Genomic DNA, 23,818 nt, shown 5'->3' with positions numbered 1-23,818 from the left:
ACAACTCAACAATTTAAAACAAACAAGATTAATAAATTACATGGAATACTTTCACGGTATTAGTTTGTTATTTTAAAGAACTAACATGCTATAATATATGAAGTATTACATTAATAAATTACATGGAATACTTTCACGGTATTAGTTTGTTATTTTAAAGAACTCACATGCTATAATATATGAAGTATTATAACATAACCCAAAAAATTTTAAAAATTGCACAAAATACTCTCAAAAGTTTAAAATTACATAAAACAGCCTGATGTTTTAAAACTTAAAATAAAAAAAATGAAATATAAAAATTAGCAACAGCCTCCGAAAAATTTAAAATCTGCAATTAATACCCTTGACATTTCAAAAATTGTAGAAACACTCTCAAAAAAGCAAATAATAAAAAAAACACCCTGAAATTTTAAAACTTGCAAACAACATAGACGAATTCAAGGGATTACTATCAGGCATCTAAAAATTTAAAATTTCTAAAACATAACCTCGAAGTTAAAAAATTATACAAAACTCCTTCAAAAATTAAAAATCACGCAAAAACTTGAACTCTTAAACCTATAACCAGTACATATCAAATCTAGAAATTATCAGTAGACCGCTGAAAATTTAAATTTTACAAAAAACGATCCAAAGTTTTTATAATTACAAAAAACATCCTTAAAATTTCAGTTGTAAAAAACATCTCAATATTCGAAAACTTACCACCAGCATTACAAGCACCCAACTTAAGATTTAAAATTTTCAACACTTCTAGAGTTACAAAATATGCAAAACACACCCTCAAAAATTCAAAATCACAAACAAAGACTAAAATTTTAAAACTTAGCAAAGAAAAGAATAGTTGTTTGATTTTCTTCCATTAATATATATAAATTAGACTTCCATTTAAGGTTTACTATCCATTTCCAGCATCTAAATGTCATCTAATTTTTTCAAAAAAGATAAAGGTCAAGAAGAATTGATGTTGACTCAATAAAAAATGAAACAGAAATAATGAAAGACATTGTTTTCTGTATAATTTATAGAATAGTTTATTTTTTAAGTAAATTATGAATATTTAGAAAGGATTTTCATGAACTCTTTTAGTACCTTTTATATGCTTATGCTGATGCTTTTGTCATATAAAAGTGTACAAGAGTTAGCATTAGTCTTTAATTTATGATTTTTTTTAAAGTTTATCAAGGATTAGGAACAAACTCCAGATTCTCTTCTATGTCGTTTTAGCCCACTTTTAACCAATCATCTTGTCTTCTTAGCTTTAATTATTCATTTTTATAGCGCTATTTTTTCAAGTGTTTTGCACTTTTGCAACACTATACTTTCTCAAGTCAATCTTGATTTCATGTTGGTCCAAATAACATGATAATTCAAACTGGCTTCAAATTATATTTATTTTCTGTTAACTCAATTATCAACATGAAAATGTAAATTAGATGTAGCTCATTTAAACGAACATCAAAGAAAATAAATAATCACAATGTTAAACTTTAGAGATATAAGTGAGCAAAAACCATCAAAGTGAAGTCGATAAATAAATTTTAGTAAGGAAATAAATCAAAAATACTTAATCATGATATTTAATCATGTGCATTGCACAAGCATAAAACCTAGTTTAACATAAATTGTGGTTGCTTTCAAGTCTTGGCCCTAAGAAGCGAAAATTAGGGATTAGTGTACAGCTCTAAAGTGAGCCTCCCGAGTATCTTGCTTGTAGGTGTCCGACATGTGTCAGGACAAAGAGCCTCCAGAGTGTGTTGATGCAACATATTCAAGTCAAAACATCATGAGCTTAAGCTATTAACTGGGTTAGTTAGCATTATATCTGGTTTGTGTACAGCTCTTAAGTGAGGTGGCTATATAATGTCTGTAATATCAACAATGTAGTACGGAAAACGGAGTGACCCTGCATAGATAGGTTAAAATGCCAATCATAATCTGAGTGTTTAACAAATGGATTTATGTGAACGAGCAGCTTATGACACGCCATGAAGGAAATTAAGTAATTCTAATATTACTACTTATGTGTCAGGTTCTAGTTAGGTCTGTGAGTTGGATGAGATTGCTACCCTTAAGGACTATCAGGCCATGATACAGATGATGACCAATACGGCTTGAATGTAATTTTTCCTTGAATGCTCAAGCATTGCATTAGATAATCTGACAATAACAGTCAGAATTAATGTGTACAATAAAATGCTTGACCATGAGACAATATACGTAAAAGTTAACAGCATATTAGTTGTTCAACATAACAACTCTTAATGAGTTTCCAAGGCATATGCAATTCTTTTGAGATTTCTAGATTGATAAAATGTCTACGTAATTAATTTAAAGAATTTTGAAGAATTCGAAATTCAAGATTTTTGTCAATTTTAAGTAACATTTTATTCAAAAATTAATATAAAACTAATTGGTTTCTTAATCATTTTATGGCATTAAATAAAAACACTTACATAATAATTTGATTAGATACTTGGGTTAACAATACTGCACTCTTCAATATGATGACATCCGTGCATACTATGATATGTTACTGAATGCCACCAAATGATTTTCATGGACCCATAAGGAAATGTATATGAGATGAGTTCACAAGAAAATTATGATAGATAATAAGATTCTAATAATAATCTCCGAATCCAAAGCCCTAAATTATGACACAGATAAGATACAAAGGCACAGCTCTAAGGAGAGATGCCAACGAAAAGTCATGCTATGCATGCCGTAAAAGATATAAGAAGTACCTCTCCAAGTTATCTTCACATTCTTCCCAAGGCTTTATAAAATCTTCGTCATTAAAAACAAAACCCGAAATTAAGATACCAACTGCAAGATGCTGTGACCACGAGAAAAAAATTGCGAATCAGATGAAATGTTGAGATCTTGTAGACATCAACCTCAAAGGTATTGCTGCATTCTTTTAAGCCTAATAAACTTGTTATGTGAATCAGGTAAAGAGGAACCCTTTAGACTTCTAGATAAACCAAAAAAAGAACAAGAAGAGGAAAGTTGACTCACACCCTGATTATGATTTTCTCCAATAGGTTTGAATTCAAATTCTTCAATGCTGCCTATTCTTCTAGCCATTTTAGTCCCAGAAAGTCCAGCTCCAGCAGCTGTATTTGACAGAGCAAGCACATTATTTGTTACATGAACTTGGTTTGGCCAATATACATCTTATCAACACGGGTTATGACAAAGATGTGCTGGTTAGGTTAACAAGAATTATTTTACTTGAAGCTTAGGTTGTTATCGGAGTTAAACGGTTATTTGTCACCTACATACCTCAAAGTATATTTAGCTTGTCAACATATATGATTCCTAAAGTTAAAAAGTTGTACCTGACACTTTAAGGTCCTGTCAATTCATTTAATCATTTCAACACTACTACCTTAACAACGATTAGAGAAGAAATGAAAAAGGTTATTTCAAGTGGTTGATTAAAAGAAATAAAAAAAGAGAAACTTGACCTGAGGAATAAAAATTTTAAAATATTAAATAAGGCATTTCAAATATTTGCCAATTAATATGCAATTATTTGCTGTTCCCATATAGGTGATTCAAGGTTCCAATCGTACACAGAGAAAATCCAAAAACAAAGGGGAACTCATACAGTTAATCTGCCTGCTTGTGATGTGCAAGTGACAAATTTAAGGTGCAATAAACACAACATAAAGGAATTCTTCCCTATAGCTATGAGATGTTCCTTGAAAATAGAAGAATCATGAAGACATTCTGTAAATTCTGGAAGATTGGATTTAATTTCTATAAAGATTGCTTTCTTTTGTTTTCTTATCTGGTTATATTGTTTTGCAAGTTGGATTAATGAAGACTTTAAGTTTAATTCTAGTTAGAACTTGGGTTTCTCATACCTATATATATATAAGGACCTGTGGTACTCAAAGACTTCAATTTTTCTAGTGGCAACTAATGGCTAATATTGCAAATCGAGTACTCTCATGATGTTCTCATCTCGAGATATTCCACAAACTTATCCCTCTCTTATTCCTCTGAAGTCTGAACAATGGTATAACCTAAAAGCATTATTTTTTATACTTTAGAGAATTATCAACCCTGTCACAAGTCACCATCACTAGTCTCATATTTATGTCATCAGCTTAGCTCATACTTATTGAAAGATCCAAGAGAAGAAATTGAGTTGAAGGAATTATATTCCCAACTGATGTAGGTTCTGTGCACTGAATCGAATAAATCTGTTCTTCTATTGTGTGAAGCATTCAAAAATAAAAAGAATGCGAAGTCCACCTCCAAATGATGCCGCAACAGCAACAGACCCAGCCACTGATCCTGCTGCACTAGCTACTGCAGCAAATCCACCTGCTCCAATAACAGGAACCAGAGTTCCTAATGTGGGAGCTAGAGCGCTGAAGCCTGCAGCAATGGCTGGAGCAGCTAAACCTGATGAAGTAACAGTTAAACAAGAAAATAAAACATTAGCACCTGAAATCCAAGAACCTGGTTTGACAAAAAGGACATAAAATATTTCCCCTAAAACTAGGATACTACCTCCAGTAATAGCCAGCAACGTTCCTCCCGTAAGTGCAGCTGCACCAATGATCCCACCACGCTTCCATTTAGCCCATTTGCTTTTTTTCGATTCACTTTCTTGTGACTGTTCTTCCCCTTTTGCTGCAGCCATTGCGGAGCAAGCAACCATAATCTCCATTGCTTCCTATTAAAACAAAGTCCAAGATTATAAATATTGCAAAGATGTTTACAATTCTGAAGAGGGACAAAACAAACTTGTATAGTCAAAAGATTGGTGAGCTTATGATAGATGAGGAACATCTATGGATCTATGACTTTAAGACAGAGACTAGTAGTCCTTTGAAAGTTTGCCATTGTACATACTACATACCATTCACAATGGAATAAGAAGTGGTATCTACACTAAAATTGAATAATGTCATTGCTTTTAAATAAAGAGATACTCAAACTTTGGTAAATGGTAGTGTGTTACAGTAACTTTAGAAGGGATATAGAGTGTACAATAAATGAGATGGTTGACACAACATAAATATCAGCCATTGTTTTAAATATCCCCGACATGGCCCGATATATCCCCCGATATATCCTTTTACAGGGCTTGCCGCAACCGATATGGTCTTTAAATATTCTTTACCGCTTTTTGGCTATTTTGAGTGATAAATCCCCGATATGACCGATATATTAGCCGATATGTGGACCAATATATCTTTTTATATAGCTTGTTACAAAATAATATACCGTGTTTGGAATGTTTGGGCGAGATATCAAGATTTCCCCATTATTTCAAATGACATTTTGCCCTAAAAAAAGCAGATCGAATATTGCAATGTTGCTTTGCACTTTTGTTTGTTTTAGAAGGTTGATTAGTGATCATAAACATATATTATTCATATTTTAAATGCTTAAATTTCATTACATATGTTGAGATTACATTTTAATGCATTATACTATGTATGCAAACATTCTTTATGGCATTCCGATATTTACCACATATCCCCGATATTTCCCCGATATCTGCAATCCGATATGAATTTTGGCTATCCGATATTTCCCCGATATCCGATATTTAAAACCTTGATATCAGCAACGTAGTTCCGAAATAGAAGAGGTCACGTTCAAATTTTGTAATACCAATTTTTTTGGAACGTGACAAAGATAATACCTAAACCCACATTTAACAAATAAAACCCACTATCCTAGAAAATCTCTAACTATCTAACAACATTATCTCTTTGAATCCCTATCCATCTCCTCTACCTTTTCTTCATGGTAACTTTCAAAAAAACGGAGAGGAAAAAAAAGAGAGAACCGAGAAAAATAAAATAAGAGTATCGGGTACTCAAGCACGGGGAACGGATAGGGATTTCTAAGTTCAGAGTTCAAATTATTTCTCAGCAAGCATTTTCTTATCATTTAACCCTTTTATATTCATGATCTCCTTATCTAAATACTTGTACTTCGTAGATAATCATGAGGAATAGATTGTAGTTAGTTTTTATATATTTTTAATTATGATGCTATAGGAAAGATCTTGACACCTTAGCATTTCTTAACCTTAACTCTTTTATTTTCTTAATTACCTTATCCAATTACTAGTATTCTCCTCCTAGAGTTATGAGAATTAATTTGTAGATAGTTTTTTATTACATTATTTTTTGAAACTATTTTATTTTTGTCAGTATAGTTTTGTTAACATAATAATAATAATAATAAGTAATTTAAAATATTTCTAATTTTTTTCAAGATTATAGTTATAACAGAGAATAGTTTTAAATTGCAATATTGTTTATTGCAGTCAATTTTTCACAAAGTAGTGGTTGGAGTTGTGGTTAGATGACTTGGTTATTAGCTCTTAGGTCATGGGTTCTTTTTTACACAAAAATTATATTTGGGTCTATTATGAAGGCAACCCCGACCCAGTTCGGACCCATTATCGATTCAGACCCGTTTGGGTTTATGATTTCAAATTATAGACCCGTTTGACCCAGTTAGGATCCAATATCAAATTTCAGACCCTTTTGAGTCTTTTGCTCACTAAAACCAATTTTGCAGATTTCTATGCTATCAAATTTAAAACCGTTTTGCACGTTTTGACACTAAACAATTATGTTAACTATTTATTTTCCTTTTGTTAAGATGAATGATAATAATGTTGATCTCTTGATGCTTATTGGATCACCTAATGCTATGTTTGATCACCTAGTGACATTTAATAGGGTTGATTGTGCATGAAGATGACTTCCGTCAAAAAATATGATTCATAAACGCGTTATCATAGTATGGTTATACCCTCGACATCGATATCCCAATTTGAGGAGTTTCTGTTGATTATTACTATTATTATAATAACATTGACTAGACGATGCACCCATCTTGATTGTGGACATGTTTTGGGGCACAGTTATTTTTCATAAATTTTACGAAAGCCGTTCAACGGTAACTCTGTGGTTAATGAACAATATTTCATGCACAACCACTTAAAATAAATGAATAAATATGAGGTTTATAAAGGGAAATTGGACGGAGAATATAATATGTATATAAGCGGGCTCATGCGCATTCTTAATATCCAGATTTCTATATAAGAGCTAAGGGTCAATCCTGACTTGAAGTCGTGTTCCCGGGACGGTTTATAGGAACCTGACTTATATACATGAAAATATTCTTCTCTAATTCAAATAACATCTAAAATAATAATAATGTGCTTGTGTGCCTTGTGGTAGACCTTGTTTAATATCTACAATTCGCATTTTTTTATCATCTTTTATTGAGTTTTTATTTTTTCCTTTATACCGGCTACATACACTTACACGCGCACAATTCCTTCATTTACATGCTTGTTGGGAGTTTTCTGACTCCCTTGGGGTTTGCACACCCCAGACTCGGGAACTGTTCTTCCTTCGCGGGATCGAGAATATTTTGAGGAGCAAGTCCAACGATAGTTATCACCTTTTAGTCCATCAGTTCTTCAGTTCAGTTGGTTTAGATAGTTATTTGGTTTAGACTTTTTCTTGAGTCATGTGACTTTTTTTTTTCTAGACTATGATGTAATTTTTTTATTTATTACCCTTTCCCTTGGTGGATAGTTGTGAACTCGTAATTGGACTCCGTCCTTTTTGTAGATTTCTTCATCTATATATTTCTTTTATTGTCTTAGTTACATGCTCTATGGTATAGTTTTGATTTTATATCTATATACAGGATGATCTAGAGACATGAATGTGGCCGAATGGTTGCATTGCCGGCCGAGTCACGTTCCAAGTTATTACATTTTTGGAACCGGGGCGTGACAAATTTGGTATCATAAACCCCCACCCCCTTTTCATTGAACCAAAAAACTCATGAAAAACTCCATGTCATGCCATCGCAAACACTACAGTAAAATGGGTCCAAGTGGTACTACAGTAAAATAGGTCCAAGTGGTACTAGCAAGCTATTTATTTGGGATATTTAAAATGAAAAATCTTTAACTGTAATTTCCTCCTTTCCACAATTTGAAGTTTTATTTTCGTTGGAGGACATGAAGGAGTAAACTTTAGTAGCTATTTTTCAGCTTCATGATTAAGTTGGTTCACAACCGTTAGTTAAAAATAATTAGTATGAAATTATAGTGATAAGCATACATGGCAAAGGGGTAGATCTATAAATTGAACTAAATGTCTTTAATAAATATGATATCAATAATGTCAATCCACAACCGGCTAGTGTGGCAATAGGGTTGATTCAAAAACTATTACAGAACCAATCACAGTTTGAAAAAAGAGCCTTTGTATGGTGAAAAAGTTGCTGGATAACAACAATGAGAACAAGAACAAATCTTTTATTTAAAATTTTGGGTCAGCCACATAAATCATATTCTTCCATTTAGTACTATTTAAGGCTATCTTCTAAGTTAAGTTAAACACTTAAACGTTATCACATCTTTCTTAATTACTTACCAACCAAGTTCTTTTAGGTCCTAATTCGTGCAAGTTATTGTTTTAAATATCCCCAATACAACAGATATATCAACCAACCAATGTTACATTAAACGTTGGGCGCTTCTAGGCGTAGGACTTGGCGCCCAACGCTTAGTCGTCTAGACGGGCGTCTAAGCGGTTTCTGGGCGTTTATTTATTTATTTTTTTTTTAATTATGATACTTGAAGATAAATATATATATACTCAATCAAAGATGCATAAATACTAAAATACCAACACTATTAACTAAATTGCTTGGTTTACCAATTACAATAGCTCTTTGTATGTTTATACTTCTCAACTCAAATTATAAGATCATCTCAACTCAAATTACAATATGTAATAAATTCATATAAATTTTCAAAAAAATATAGCAATTTTAGTTCCACAATAAATCATGCATACTTAGATACTAAATAGCCAAAAATAATAATTAACAAGGCTAGAACCTAAGATGTTTTTTTTTTAAAATACTATACTTTATAGTGAATGTCAATGTTACAGAAAGCTTAGATGCCGGACTGGTGTCTAGGCGGATTTCTTTCTTCATTTAAGTGGTGGTCGATGAGATTTTGTTAAAGGTCGGAGGAAGTAGTGGAGGTGTTCGTATTTGGAGGTTAATGGAGTTTGGATGACGTGTAGGCAACAACACATAAAATCATAACCAAGACCTATACGATGTAATCCACGTAAGCAGACAATGTTCCCCTAAACGCTTGTAAAATCTAGGTGGGCAGCCTAAATACCGTTTAGACGCTAGGCGCTAGTTAGGCGGCCTAGTTACCGCCTAGGCCTAGGCGAACGCCTAAGCGGACTAGGTGGAGGTTTTTTAAAACAGTGCAACCAACATATTCTTTTATAAAGTTTGTCGCAAAACGATATGGTCTCAATATCCCTTACTGCTTTTTGATAATTTTTCGCCGATATATCCCCAACATGGCCAATTTACCAATAAATATGTTGGCTGATATGTCATTTTATATGGCTTGTTGCTAAACAAATATAGTTTTGCCGAACTTTTTAGCAAATTCTAATAGGCTTTTTTTATAAATATAATTTTCTACAATTGGTTAGTGATATGTAAGTATGCTATTTATATTTTTTAGTTAGATTCCATTGAATATGTTTACATAACATTTTAGAACATTATTATGCACATCATCCAATATAGCACTCCGATATTTACTACACATCTCCGATATTTCCCTAATATCTGCAACTCGATATGGATTTTGGCCATCCAATATTTCTCCTATATTCGATATTTAAAATCTTGATGTAAACAGTTGTAAAATCGAGATGAAAAATGAAAAATCATGTAAGCTGCAACTAGAATTCTTGAGACGCAAGACATGGATAAGATAAAGTGAAATACATAGAAATCATTAACAATGTATTTTCGCGCCTTCTCTTTTTTCCCTTATACACCCAATTTCACATGTATCTTCATAGGTTTCTCTAGGTTTATCAAATGTAATCCTCAATGACTTAAACATAATCGCATCTCACATGTGGGTGATGGAAAACAAATGGAAAGAAACATGAAGGTACAAAATCCATAATGCCCTCAGAGTTAGTTACACTAGGGGTTCTTCCTTACCACATGTTCCCATAACCCATAAAAGTAATCGGAGCTAGGTCTTAAATATTGGTCATTGGAAATATATCGGACAGCCAAAATTTATATTAGATCCCGATTATCAGGTATATATTAGGGATAAGTAGTAAAATTGGAGTGTCATATCAGATGGTGAGCATATACGGTATAATGTCTTAAAATGTAAGCTAAACACATTTAAAGAAATATCAAGAGAGGATCATCAAGAGAGGTCGTCAATAGAGGTCTTCATGTGAGAAATTTGTAAGCAATTTAGGAAAAAGAATGGTGGAGGCGGACAGAATTAGGGTTACACAATGTGCAGATGTGGAGTAGGATAGGATAGCACTATTTTTGTTTAGTAGATGCAGGTTGGTTATAGAAAAAAGAGGGGTTTTGTCTCCAAGTTCGAACCAGTTCACTTAGAATGTAAATTGTAGAAAATTGGGCAATTTTTAACCCACGAAAAATCAGGCGCTTTATACGATTTACACTAAAATATTAGGAAAAATTAAACAAAAACTATATGCGATAAATTTTTGCAAAAATCTTATCAACCTTGGACCAGACCCTATATATCAGTGATAAATCAACAAAATTGGCTGATTTTTAAAACACTGATTAGGAGCATATGCTAGTTTCTCAATACTTGTGAATGCAACGAACAGCTTTATAAGGTTGACATGGCTTATTTCCTCGCATAATTGGAACTATTAAAATCATAAAAATTTGTCTTGGGATAGTGTCACCATCAATCATTTTCTATTTGAGCACATGTAAAAAAGTTGTGTTATCTTTGTTTATCAAGTTTATGAGAATCACACAACCCTGAAAAAAGAAAGAAAGGAATTATAACTACATTAAAGGATAATGGACTTATTTGTCTTCCTTGAACTTCTTGAATGTCGCCAATGTAGTGAATAAGAAACTTATGCATGGAAATAAGATTGAAGCCCAAATGTCTTATGACTGATACTCATGGAAAGGGGAAAAATAGGACTAGAGCAATTCTTCCAAAATCATTTGATTGTCAAAATATAAATTCAGTATAAACAATCGAACATCAAGAAATGGAGCTACTAAACCCACATGATTTGCTAGCTACAAGCCCATGGCTCCTTATCCTGTGCATGCTTTGTATGTAGTTTCATTAAGTTCAAGCGCTTCCACTTTTTAGAGCAGTTTTACAAAAGTAAGAAAAAGAAAACAAAGACGGAGGAAAAGAAAGAAAGTTAAGAGAGAGGATATACCCAAGCTTACTACACTTTCTTTTTGACGCTTGCTCATCCTCATGTCATTCAATCCTTTACTATGTAATAAGAGCACTTGTATGATCAAGTCATGTTTGTGTTGGACATGTCGGACATGCGTCACACATTGATACTCCTTGCACAAGTATCAGATACTTTCCATATGTGTTTTGATTTTACAAAATATCTTTTCACACACTTTTTGGATTCTTCTCAAACACAAATCTAGGGCACATTATATGATTATTAAACATCTGTTTTCATAATAAATGCATATTAAGGTATGCATTTACTACCCACATCACATGTATTAAAAATCATATGCTTATAGAAAAAAGATTAGAAAAAATTAACATGTAACTTGTAGAAAATGATAGATTTAGGCTATGTTGAGAATGGGATGCACCTTATTCTATAGATAAATGATGAGTTGAGGCATCTATTTCTACTTTATAAGGAATAGTTATTTCTGTGTCTCTGCGTCCTGTCATGTTTGTGTCCATGTCCATATCATGTTTTTTAGATTCTTTCTATGATCTCACATCTTTACTAGTCTTTCCCGCAAAGAGGCACTCTAGGCATCAACAGTGTGAATACTATAATATCCATTTACTGATACTATGAGAAAGTGGAAAGATTCCACCACTATGGGGTAAATACAACAAATCGAAGAACCCATCAGAATCATGAAGCCAAAAGAAACCTAAACAGAAGCAAGGAAATAAAAGATAATCCAACAGCTGTATGAAAACCCACAAAAAGCCTCACCCAAATGTAAAGAAAAGAACTTTCAAATATCTATGCAGTGTCACGCAAAGAAAAATGACGAATGCATCTGAACGAAGCTATCCAGAAAACTGTGAGGCTAATTAGGGACTCACCTAGGAACAGCTAGACACTTCTGTATTGCTCCACAGAGAGACTGGTCAAGAGGTTAGATGTCCTAATGTGCAGAAAATATAAGCATAATCTGCCTTTCTGCCCTGAATGAATGCAATCTACAATTAGAACAAAATTAGATCCAAGAAATCCTATGCCTTGTATCAAACTTCGCCACACTCTTCCTAAACCTTTCCATAAGCAGGCACTCTAATCCAAGATAACCTCAAAATGCGAGTTCAAAGCTTTCTGTCATACGACATGCTCAAGACTAGATCTGTGCAACTTCTTTCAAGGTTTCATAAGAGGGGCAATAATTTGAGTGTCTGGGATTTTAATTCATCGAGGTTTGATGTCAAGTGGACAAAAATTCCTTAGAATGTCCACCAAATTCTTCCATGGATTTTAACTGATATTGAGAAATACTTGAATACTGAATCGTCCTCAGCTCCATGATGGCTCCTAATTTAAAATGAATGCAGAAGCACATGGCACAAATTCATCGGAACATATTGAAGGATATTTGTGTTAGTGTAAAATATTTACATGAAGTAGTTCAAGAAATAAAAGATCCATAGCATAATATATCAGGGAAAAACAGATTAAGCAGTTAAGTGACACATACCATTTGTATCCACTTAACATCCAACCATGTTGCCAGTAATCGCAGAGCAACCCTATGTCGAGCATCATACCCCTTTCTATCTCTAGAAGATTTTCTTTTGTCTTCTGGTGTATCCGCCACACATGCAGAAAGAAGCTCAAAAAGAACTGAAATTTTACGCTGATACTTCACTTGATCACCAACACCCATAGAGGTTTCGCCATGCACTAGCTCGCTGATTTGATCGGAAACTTCCTCTGTTCTAGCTAATGAATCGGAATTCACCAGCCCCAAATTTTCGGGAGGATTTTCATGCGCTATGCTATTACGATTTGTTGTTTCAGGATGATATTTCTGAGATTGCTCATGATACTTGTTCTTGGTCTTTACTGAAGAAGAAGAGGCTTCGAAGCTCTTGACCGTGACGTCAACGGCTTTGGCCAGAGCATGTTGTTGTTCAGATCTTCTAGAAAATTCTTTGTTTTCTTCATCAATATCTTCGAAAATTAACCTAAAGAACTTTATTTTTTTATAATGGATACTGAGGTTAGGGTTTGACATGGTTTTAGGAAAGTAAAGATAACAAAGATTAACAAGAAAGAGATTAAAGAAAGTAAAGCGTTTAGGTAGTTAGATTAGTACAGCCCCAATATGATGCTTGACTACAGAGGAGGCCGCGGTCTCCTCAAGGGCAGGCCAAGCCTTGTCGTCGATCTCCAAAAACCTAATTTTGTAAATAAAATAATTGATCGTAGGATAAAGCTTTAAAAAAAACAGAGGCAAATTAAAGAATGAAGAAAGGAGAACCTGAAGACGGGACGAAGAAGGCCGCAAGAGGGGTGGGTCCAGAGATGGGAAGAATCGATGCTGCTGCTGCTTGAAGCAGGGTTTTGATCACCATCGTCGTCTTGGTCATCGTCGCGGCGTCGAGCACCGCCGAATCCGAGGGGATGAGACTGGTGAATCTGGGCTTGACGAAGGGCGAGGGCGAAAACTGCTCCCGCTGCGTATTTCTGAGTGGAACTCAGCGTTGAGATTGTCATTCTTCAAAATTCCTCAATCTAATCTCAATCAAAATCTAATCTTTTGATGATCTAAATCTAGTCCAATAAATATAATCTAAATATAATCGTTATCATAATAGCTAAGCTGGTGTTCGTTAGGGAAAAGAGAAGAAGAACTACTACAGCAAGAATTTGGCTTCAAAGTTTGACGAGAAGGAGGGATATTTGCACTTTGGTACCCTTATCGTTTACACTTTTCTTTACTTTGATATCCTAAATTTTTTATTCAGGACAAATTTTCAAAACCAACCTATTTACAAATTTAATCACAGAAAACAACCCACTTCAGATTTAATTGCAAAAACCGACCTGGTTTCAGCCTTGGCGCTGAAACCAGGTCGGTTTTTGTGAAAAAACTTTCGAAACTTCACGGGAGTTGAACTCCCGTGAAGTTTCCCAGTACAAAAAAAAAAAATTTGAACTACGAAACTTCACGGGAGTTCAACTTCCGTGAAGTTTCGGATAAAAATTTTCAAAAACCGACCTGGTTTCAGCTCCAGTGCTGAAACCAGGTCGGTTTTTGCAATTAAATCTGAAATAGGTTGTTTTCTGCTATTAAATTTGTAAATAGGTTGGTTTTGAAAATTTGTCCTTTTTATTCAACACTATGATACCCAAAGTTTAGACATCAGTGCCTCAATGTTTTTTGCCACACACTTCGAAATCCCAAGTTTACACATTTTTTAACTAATATACTCCAACGTTTATACCTTTTTAACATGAAAAGTTCCTTACGGACCCAAAATATAGGACCAATAAGGGGGACAAGTGAGGTGTCTCCCTCCTATTGGATAATGAGTTGTCCATCATTAATGATGGACAACTCATTATCCAATAGTAGGGGGCACCTCACTTGTCCCACCTATTGGTCTCATATTTTGGGTCCCTGTAGCAAAGCTCAAATATTTTTGGTGCATTAAAGTTAGAAGAAGTTGTAAAGTTTGGGGGTATCAAAATGTCAAAAAATAGCTTTGGGATATCAAAGTTAAAATACTGTAAACTTTAAGGTATGAAAGCACAAATAACCCCAATAAATAAATAAATAGACTTGTTAATTTATGCACCGAGAAAAGAAAAACGTGCAAATTGATTTTATTTATTCACTTATTGGGTTCTCTCCCCAATTGCCAAGTAGTACATACTCATCGGAGAGTATCTTATTGAAGGATGCCGGTCTCTGGTGGACCATTTGAGAGGAACTTGTGGTGGAACATCCAGCGTTGGCACATCTTCAAGTGCATTATCATTTGCCTCTATCCGAATGGGAGTATGTGCATCTTGCCGGTCATTTTGATCATCATCTCCAAATTGTTCTGGTATTATAAATGGAGGAACTGGATCCAAATCGATTAAATTACCCTATGCTGAGGTCTTACCTTGTCAATTTTATCTATGTCCCCTACATGGTTTGATCCTCAACAAATACATCATCTTGACTTCTGACTAGTTTCTTCTCGATCTGTTGGATTATAAAACACACAACCAAATTCATCTTGACCATCACCCAAGAATACACAGTGTCAAGTCTTGAAAACTAGCTTGGACCCCTCATCTTTAGGAATGTGCACAAATGCCTTACATCCAAAGTCACGTAAATGATCATAATAAATATCCTTCCCTGGCGAACTCGATTTGATACATCAAGCTGTAACGGAACACATATTGGTGTCAGATTTAGCACATGAACAACTATACTCAAAGCTTCTCTAAAATTGTCTTGGCAACCTTGCATGTGAAAGTAAGGATCTAACTCTCTCAGTAAGTGTCATGTTCATACTCTGAGCTAAATCATTCAAACTATAGATTTTTTGGTGGATTTCTCTGATGTTGAGTACCCTTTTCTCTACAATAGTAGTCAAATGAACCTAAATATTCACCTCTTTCATTCGTGCGAATGCATTTTAACTTATTTTCAAGTTGTTCCTTAATGGAGGCATGAAATCACTTGGACACAACTAACACTTGATATTTTATCTTTAAAGTACAAACTCACACCTCCTTGGAATGATCGTCAATGATGGTAAAAAAAATAAAGCAAGCTACCAAGTATTTTTGTCTTTATAGGACTCCACACATCCCAATTTATAAGTTCAAGTATATTTGACTTTCTTGAAGGCAGGGAATTCTTGAAGGAAACATGATTCTTCTTCTCGGCCGTGTGCAATGTGCACTCCTATTCGAATGTGTTCTTTCTATTTCATGCATGTAGAAGGTTCTCTATGGGATAGAGTCATCATTCCCTTCTCGCTCATATGCCGAAGCCTCTTCTACCGTAACTTGATTCTACTTTCATTCATTATTACGTTAATGTCTTTGGAGAGTTTAGTTTGCGACAAGTACAACGTAGAGTATCTTTTAACTCTTGACACAATAATAGCACCCATGTAAGCTTCCACTGCTCTAAGGATGTCAATTTTGGCTCATACCCATTTACCCACCTGACCCGCCCATCATTTGGTCCGCCCAACGCCCACCCATTTAATTAAATGGGTCTAATTGGACGGGTTAATTTTACATTATTCTAAATGGACACTAAATGGGCAATGTTTATTCGCCCGTTTGCCCGCCCACTGTATTCCCAAAACCAAAACAAACAAAACCCGATCCCAAATTCCCTATCTCCTCTTTCTCCTCCGCCTCAATCCCAATCTCCTCCGCCTCAATCCCGATCCCAATCTCCTCCGCCTCCTCCTCCTCCGCCGCCGCCGCCGCCTCAAGTGCCTTTCGAACCCAAAACCTACGACGCCAATCGATCCTCCTGTTGGAATCATGACATACAACGCAGCGGAAAAAGCATATCATGACTATTAATCTAAATTAATTGAATATTAGAAGAATACCTGAAACGCTTTCCGAATTTCTACAATAATCTGTCCCGAGATCAATCCGAAATAGCTTCCTCAAGAGAAAAAGCCTCCAATTGAAATACACCCGTCACCGTAGAGGAGCAATACTGAGAGATAGGTTCTCAAAAATCTATTTCTTCATATTATCTTCATAAGATTTTCAATCTCTTCTCTTAACCTCTCATAAGGCTACATATGAACCCTATTTATAGGATTACACTAGTCTTAGAGATTTTAACTTTAAACAATTCATAATTATCTAGAACTCTATCCATAACAATTAAGGATAGAATAGATTTGTTCAAAAACTTTATCCATAACAATTAAGGATAGAAATAGATTTATTCAAAAACTTTATCCATAACAATTAAGGATAGAAATAGAATTGTATTGCATGTATACCTCTAACAATTAAGGATAGAAATAGAATTGCATTGCATGTATACCTCTTCTAATGACATTAGTGAGACCAATTGGGTCCCATATCGAGAACCAATTATTAATCAAATTAATAATTTTAATTTAACAATCAAATCCCTATCCGACCAATTGTTCATAAAAGCTCTTCCATAATATGGGATTAATTATTAATAAATAATATCTTACATTCAATCCCTTCCAGTATCATTTATTCTAGGCAACTCTTTTAAGTAGGACAACTCACCTATTTAATTATCAAATCGAAAATGACAATATCATCAAGTCAAAGGGACCATGTAACAATTTGAATTCTCTATCTCTTAGGTGACTCATCCTAGAGAATTCAAATACGGTCTAGTGCTACACACATCATAATGCGTGCTTATGACATACACCCGGAGAATCTTCATTCCCAATGGTTGAGACCCACCACCATATCTCATATATCGGTGTCATGCATAATAACCTGTTATAATAAAGTTATCCTTTACTAGTTATAGGTTAAGCACAAATTTAAGAAATTTATAAGTTAGATCATATCTCCAAGCAAGTGACCATCACAGTGTATGATCTAACAAAATAACTTCTAAGGATATATATAACAATTATATAAATAATACCCAAATTATGTGCAACAATTAAATTTATTAACATTACAATATCATTACATAATTTATATTGGATGTTCAAGGGCAAATTATTATTACTACTAGTATTTAGACCCGTGCAAAGCACGGTTCCTAAAAGTTTTTTTGCAAATATTGAACATGTTATCAAAATAAAGCATTCTGCTTTAGATATGAAGTATAGTGGTGGAACTAAACCGAATAATTAATAAATATCTTTCTAAGCTTCTTGCAACATCTCCATTACTATCAAATAATAATGAGAAAGAAAATTATTACAAGAAATAATATTAAGCTTATGGAGTAACTCATTAATCCATATTCCTTCTTTTAATGATTTAACATGACACTATAAATATAACCCGAAACAGACTTTCTATTATTAGGATTGGATTGAAAACTACTTACAAGATCAATAGCAACCTTTTTAGGATACATTTCCTTAAAGAGTGATTGTTTAGGAACCATTCTTTTCTTAGAATCTTGTTAAGTTGAATCTTCTATGGATCTTATCCATATAAGTAGATTGTGACAACTCTATATATCTATTTCTCTATCTATATAGAGTTTAAGATCTACGATATAGAATGTCAAAAGAAAATCCTTCATAAAGAACTAAATCATACTTTTAATCATGACATTAAAATATCATTCTTAATGAGCAATATGTCATCAACATGCAATGATAGGAATATAATGGACTTACTTTATTGTTCCTTATACACACATTATTTCTTTTTAAGGATATGATTAAAATCAATTTCCTTAAACATTTCATCAAAATGAATGTTTGATTGATTAAGTTCATAACTTTAATTGATTCAATTAATCAATTTTATCTTCTTGAATTTTACATACTTGATTCTATAATATGTAAATATCTTCTTAAAGATATCCATTCAAGAAGGTTATTTTAAAATCCATTTATTGATATCTTATATTCATAACACGTTGAAATGACTAAATGGATCCTTATGAACTATAATATTACAATTAGAGGAAAAAAAATTCTTCAACAATTAATACCCGTTTGTCATCAAATGTGACATCAGGTCTCTTACATGAAATCATGTCCAACATGACTTTTGTGTAAGTTTTAGGATTTTTATTCTCCTTGTTACTTTTCATCAAATATATTTTAACAAGGCTACTGTACTATACAGGTGGATGAAAATCCTGTTTGATCTCCTAATTGTAATCAGTGTATTCAACAATAAATTTAGTAAGTAAATCTCTATTTACTTTATTACTTAAAGCTCCCACTAAATTTATACAATCTTCAACTCATTTGAAGTTTCTCCCACTGGATTAAATAACTCTCCCACTAAAGAAAACAAATTTTCTTCTTGAGTTATATAAATCCTAATCATCAAGCTTGACTTTATAAAAGAACATATTTCTAGTAATAATTATTGTCTGAAAACTACACTAGGATTATCAATATAATACCTAGTACTTTCTTTAGGATAACCTACTAGTAGGATGTTATTTACCTTAGACTCCCATTTTGTCCATATTTTATTCTCTGATGAGAATATGACAACTCCAGATCTCCAAGCGTCATACACTTAATTTTCTTCATATCCATGTCTAATATGGAGTGAAAGAAAAAGATTTGGCAGGAATTCTACATAATAAATAATATGCAATCTCCAATGCATAACCTATTAGAAAATAAGAACAGGTTAATGCCCAGCATAAACCTAACCATATCGAATAAGGTTTAGTTCCATCTTTCAGACAAATAATTAGGAGTGATAAATTAGTAGATGTCAAAGTACTAACAATTCCATTTTGTTCATAAATCTCTTAAATTCCTAAAATTAGGAACTTGCCATCTGGATCAAATCAGATGATTTTGATACTTTTATCAAACTCCTCTTTAACTTCAATAACATTCTAATTTATGATGCAATCGCATAAATACATCAATATATAATTGCATCATATATGAATGCTATAAAATAAGAATATTTAACTATTGCTTTAACATTTAAAGGATCATATACATCTGAATGTATGAAGTCAAGAGTACGCAAGAGCTTTAGCACTATTTTAGAAAAATAGTTTGGTCGTATGTCTCTTAGACAATATTTACAAGTTGAGAAATATTCTAATTTAAAAAAATTCAAAGGACTATCCTTTATCAATTTATTGATCTTATCAACATTAACATGACCTTGTATTTTTTGTGCCAAAGATAAGTTGGATTACCTTGATCCAATCTATATTTTAAGAGATTTATCAATTCCAATAACATTACATAAGAGTTAAGTTAAGGGTGGCAATCATGAAAATAAACAGTTTTAATTTCATAATTATCAACAAAGCAATTTCTAAACTTTTAATAGAAATTCTATTTTACAAGAAAATAGAAAATCACTACTATAAAATTTAGAAAATGGAAATCAAATTTCTTCTAACTTTAAGAAACGTTAAGACAATCTTTAAATTTCATTTCATGCCCTTCATTCAAAACAGAAACAAATTTCTTATTATTATTATTTTTATTTACAATGCTGAAACTAGGGCTTTTATTTTCATTGTCAAAGTTAATCTTTTCATGTACTCTTACAACAAATTTGTAAGTATGTAAAGATAAACTAGAATGAATACATCATATATAAAAAACATTCGCATTAGTAGACTTTACTAATCAATGGGTGAACTGTCTTCAAAAGACATTTCTTTATTAAATGACATAATGTAACCTTTACAATTTTCTTTTCTAATGACTTTCATTATTTAAATTTCCGCTTCATGTTTAGAAATCTATTTTACTTTTTAGATTTCCCTCTTAAGAAAATTTTCTTTTCTTAATACTGGACAATCCAGTTCGATATCCATCATTATGGATTTAACCTGCTTAATAATATTCTTTTCACTTTTTCTTTAACAAGTTGTTCAATTCTAATACAGCGGTAGTTAAATTAAACAAGGAGTGAGATTAGGAAGTAAATATCACATCAACGTTTGATTTCGATCTTAACTTCCAACAAATCTAATTTGTCAATATATATCAAAACATCTTATGAAAATATATATCTATTTTCATCTTATGAACATTACTTTTATCATTATTATCTTTAAGCAGGATTATGACTGATGATCTTTATCATCAGTTACATCTGGTTAAGCGGGTATGTCACCTTAGACAATCATAGGCCAAACATCTAGTATTTAAAAATTAAATAGATTTCTTTTCCAATCCAATAGTTCGGGCTATCTAATTTATAATCATTCAATAACATATCAAAATGACAAAATTTAGTCATCATGTACAAGCAGAATATAATAACACAAATATTGCAAGTTATTATTTTATTATTGTATAATCATTACAGGGATATTTTAAGTAATGATTTCACATTTAACATTTCTCTCATTTATTTAAATGTGAACAAGAAATCCAAGTTTAATTATAAACCTCCAGATTTTCAAGATCGAATATAATTAAACAAGGTAGAATCATCTATTCAATCATTAACAATTAACGATTTTCCTTTAAATTTTGGTCTTTGATGTAAGATGTGCCCCACTATTTTAGCGAGCACCCCAAGACATCAATGAAGTGTTAACCCATCAATCCAGCTATTTTATATAAAACAGGTGGCACTACCTATTTTAGTCTAGTGGTCCCATTATACATAAAATATTTGGCATCCTTATGCGAGATATAAGTAGATAATAAATTTTTAACAAACCCTATCCTTTGTGGCATCAGATAAGTTAAAAAGTTATTATCCAAGTTATATCTCTATGATGGAAGACCTTTAGATTTATATTTCTTAAAAAAATAATCTATCTACACTTCTATACAACTTTTGTTATTTATTATAACTGAGAGAAAATAACAACAGTCAATTTCTAATAAATTCTAAACTGTCTTATTTAATAAAACAAATTCAGAACAATTCTGGACCTTACAGTAATTTTTCATGTATTACTTTAATCACATGAATTATTGAATTTAAACAATTTAAAATCAACATGATCATATCACAAGTATAATACAAACAATATTTCAGAAATATACATGATATAATATCATTTCTAACAATTCACTAAGAGTTAGATAATCTTTTCAACAAAGGAAACTAAACTATACATGCATATGGACTTTTGAACAAATTCTGTAAGTGCTAGGGACTAATCAAAAATTAGTCTATATATTCAGATGGATCTTAAAACAGTTTCAAAATCTATCAGGAGGGTGAAGCTAATTTCACATCAAAATTAATATACTAGTAGACTCAGAACAATTTCTGGATCAAACAGGGGTCTGTAACTAATTTTACAGTTATTCATCAATACTGGTGGACTTCAAAACAGTTTCTGAATCAAACAGGGGTCTGATAGCAATTCATCAATATTCACAGACTCCAGAACAGTTTCTGGGTTTTTCAGGGAGCTATAACTAATTTGATAGCGTGTTTGAGAACCTGATGGACTTCAGAACAATTTCTGGATCAATCAGGGGTCTAATAATAATTTTACAGTAAAATTCAAATTATCAGGGTTTCGGGTTTGAGTTCTGTTTGCGGGTCAAACCCGTTTCATTAAACTTAAGTCTTAATGGGTTTGGATACATAACCCTTTATGAAAATAACCCATTAAGATCATCTTCTTCAATGAAGACCTAGGGTTAGGGTTTTGCTATAATTGTGGGATAGCCCACCACCACCAATTGTCCGGCGGCGGCGGCGGCGGTGAGCCCACCGCGGCCGGCGGGGCAACCGCACCTGCGGCCTATCTCCGGCGACCATCTCCGGCGATCAACCAAATTATTATTTTTTTGTTTAATATTGTTGTGAGATCAAATCTCAACTCCGGCCATCTCCTCCTCCGCCGCCCATCCAATAGGCCACAACTACATTGATAAAGTAATTATAACAATTTAAAAACTCTATTTAGATCAAATCTAACAATAAGCTAAATATTACAACAATTGAAAAAGAAAAATTCTTTGATCTAATCATAAGAATTTTAACCCATAAACAATAACCCACTATTGTAAACATTGATTTCAGGTTATGAACAGTACCCACTCCGGCCGTGAACAGTGTTCTCGGCGATGAACATTTTTAATAAAGAACCCAATTAGATCACATCTAATCAAAATAAATAACTAAAATACTTGATCTAATCAAAGAATCATAACCATGATCATATCAAAAACCCTCAATTGATCTCTATCAAAAACAAATAATTTTTTTTTGCGGATGAACAGTAATCCTTGATCTTAATCAAAATAATCATAACCCTTGAACAACAACACCATAGTTTGATCTAATCAAACTTTTAAGTTAATCTAATTAATTTCAGTTTAACAAATTAAACTGAGATGAATAGTAACCCGATGAACAGTACTGCGCCGGATGAACAGTGTTTCGGCGTTGAACAGTAATACCGGTGAACAGTGTTATCGACCACGAATAGTGCCGCCGATGAACAGTGTTTTCGGTGGTAAACAGTACCGCCGCAGAACAGTGTTCTCGGCCATGAACAGTGTCGCCGATGAACAGTAACCCGAATTAAAAAAATAATTTAATCTTATTAAATTATTACATATTGGATTCTAAACCCGCTCTGATACCATCTGTTAGAATCATGACATACAACGCAGCGGAAAAAGCATATCATGACTATTAATCTAAATTAATTAAATATTAGAAGAATACCTGAAACGCTTTCCGAATTTCTACAATAATCTGTCCCGAGATCAATCCAAAATAGCTTCCTCAAGAGAAAAAGCCTCCAATTGAAATCCACCCGTCACCGTAGAGGAGCAATACTGAGAGATAGGTTCTCAAAAATCTATTTCTTCATATTATCTTCATAAGATTTTCAATCTCTTCTCTTGACCTCTCATAAGGCTACATATGAACCCTATTTATAGGATTACACTAGTCTTAGAGATTTTAACTTTAAACAATTCATAATTATCTAGAACTCTATCCATAACAATTAAGGATAGAATAGATTTGTTCAAAAACTTTATCCATAACAATTAAGGATAGAAATAGATTTATTCAAAAACTTTATCCATAACAATTAA

The 23,818-nt window shown here is 32.9% G+C and overlaps 1 protein-coding gene across 1 annotated transcript; it reads right to left on the bottom strand.

The window, feature by feature from the left end:
* Positions 1-276: 276 nt before the first annotated feature.
* LOC109827766 lies at positions 277-14,027 on the bottom strand. The gene is made up of 7 exons (XM_020394783.1): positions 13,612-14,027; positions 13,447-13,528; positions 12,826-13,323; positions 4,534-4,699; positions 4,273-4,425; positions 3,025-3,122; positions 277-2,842 (listed from the first exon to the last, which is right to left on the bottom strand). The coding sequence occupies exons 1-7, from the start codon at positions 13,845-13,847 to the stop codon at positions 2,720-2,722; spliced, it is 1,356 nt and encodes a 451-aa protein (XP_020250372.1). The 5' UTR covers positions 13,848-14,027; the 3' UTR covers positions 277-2,719.
* Between the last annotated feature and the right edge of the window lie 9,791 nt (positions 14,028-23,818).

Source organism: Asparagus officinalis, unplaced genomic scaffold (genome assembly GCF_001876935.1).
Source record: "Asparagus officinalis unplaced genomic scaffold, Aspof.V1 AsparagusV1_Un420, whole genome shotgun sequence".
NCBI lineage: Eukaryota > Viridiplantae > Streptophyta > Magnoliopsida > Asparagales > Asparagaceae > Asparagus > Asparagus officinalis.
The sequence above is the reverse complement of the archived record's forward strand: the minus strand, read 5'-3'. Positions and strand labels throughout refer to the sequence as shown.

What these genes read in the sequence shown, in the direction of transcription:
- LOC109827766 (XM_020394783.1), bottom strand. Translation starts at nt 13,847, where the DNA reads ATGACAATCTCAACGCTGAGTTCCACTCAGAAATACGCAGCGGGAGCA. An exon ending in CTTCTTCGTCCCGTCTTCAG is followed by an intron (nt 13,529 to 13,611) that starts GTTCTCCTTTCT and finishes TTACAAAATTAG; the next exon opens with GTTTTTGGAGATCGACGACA. An exon ending in GTTGCTGGCTATTACTGGAG is followed by an intron (nt 4,426 to 4,533) that starts GTAGTATCCTAG and finishes TTACTTCATCAG; the next exon opens with GTTTAGCTGCTCCAGCCATT.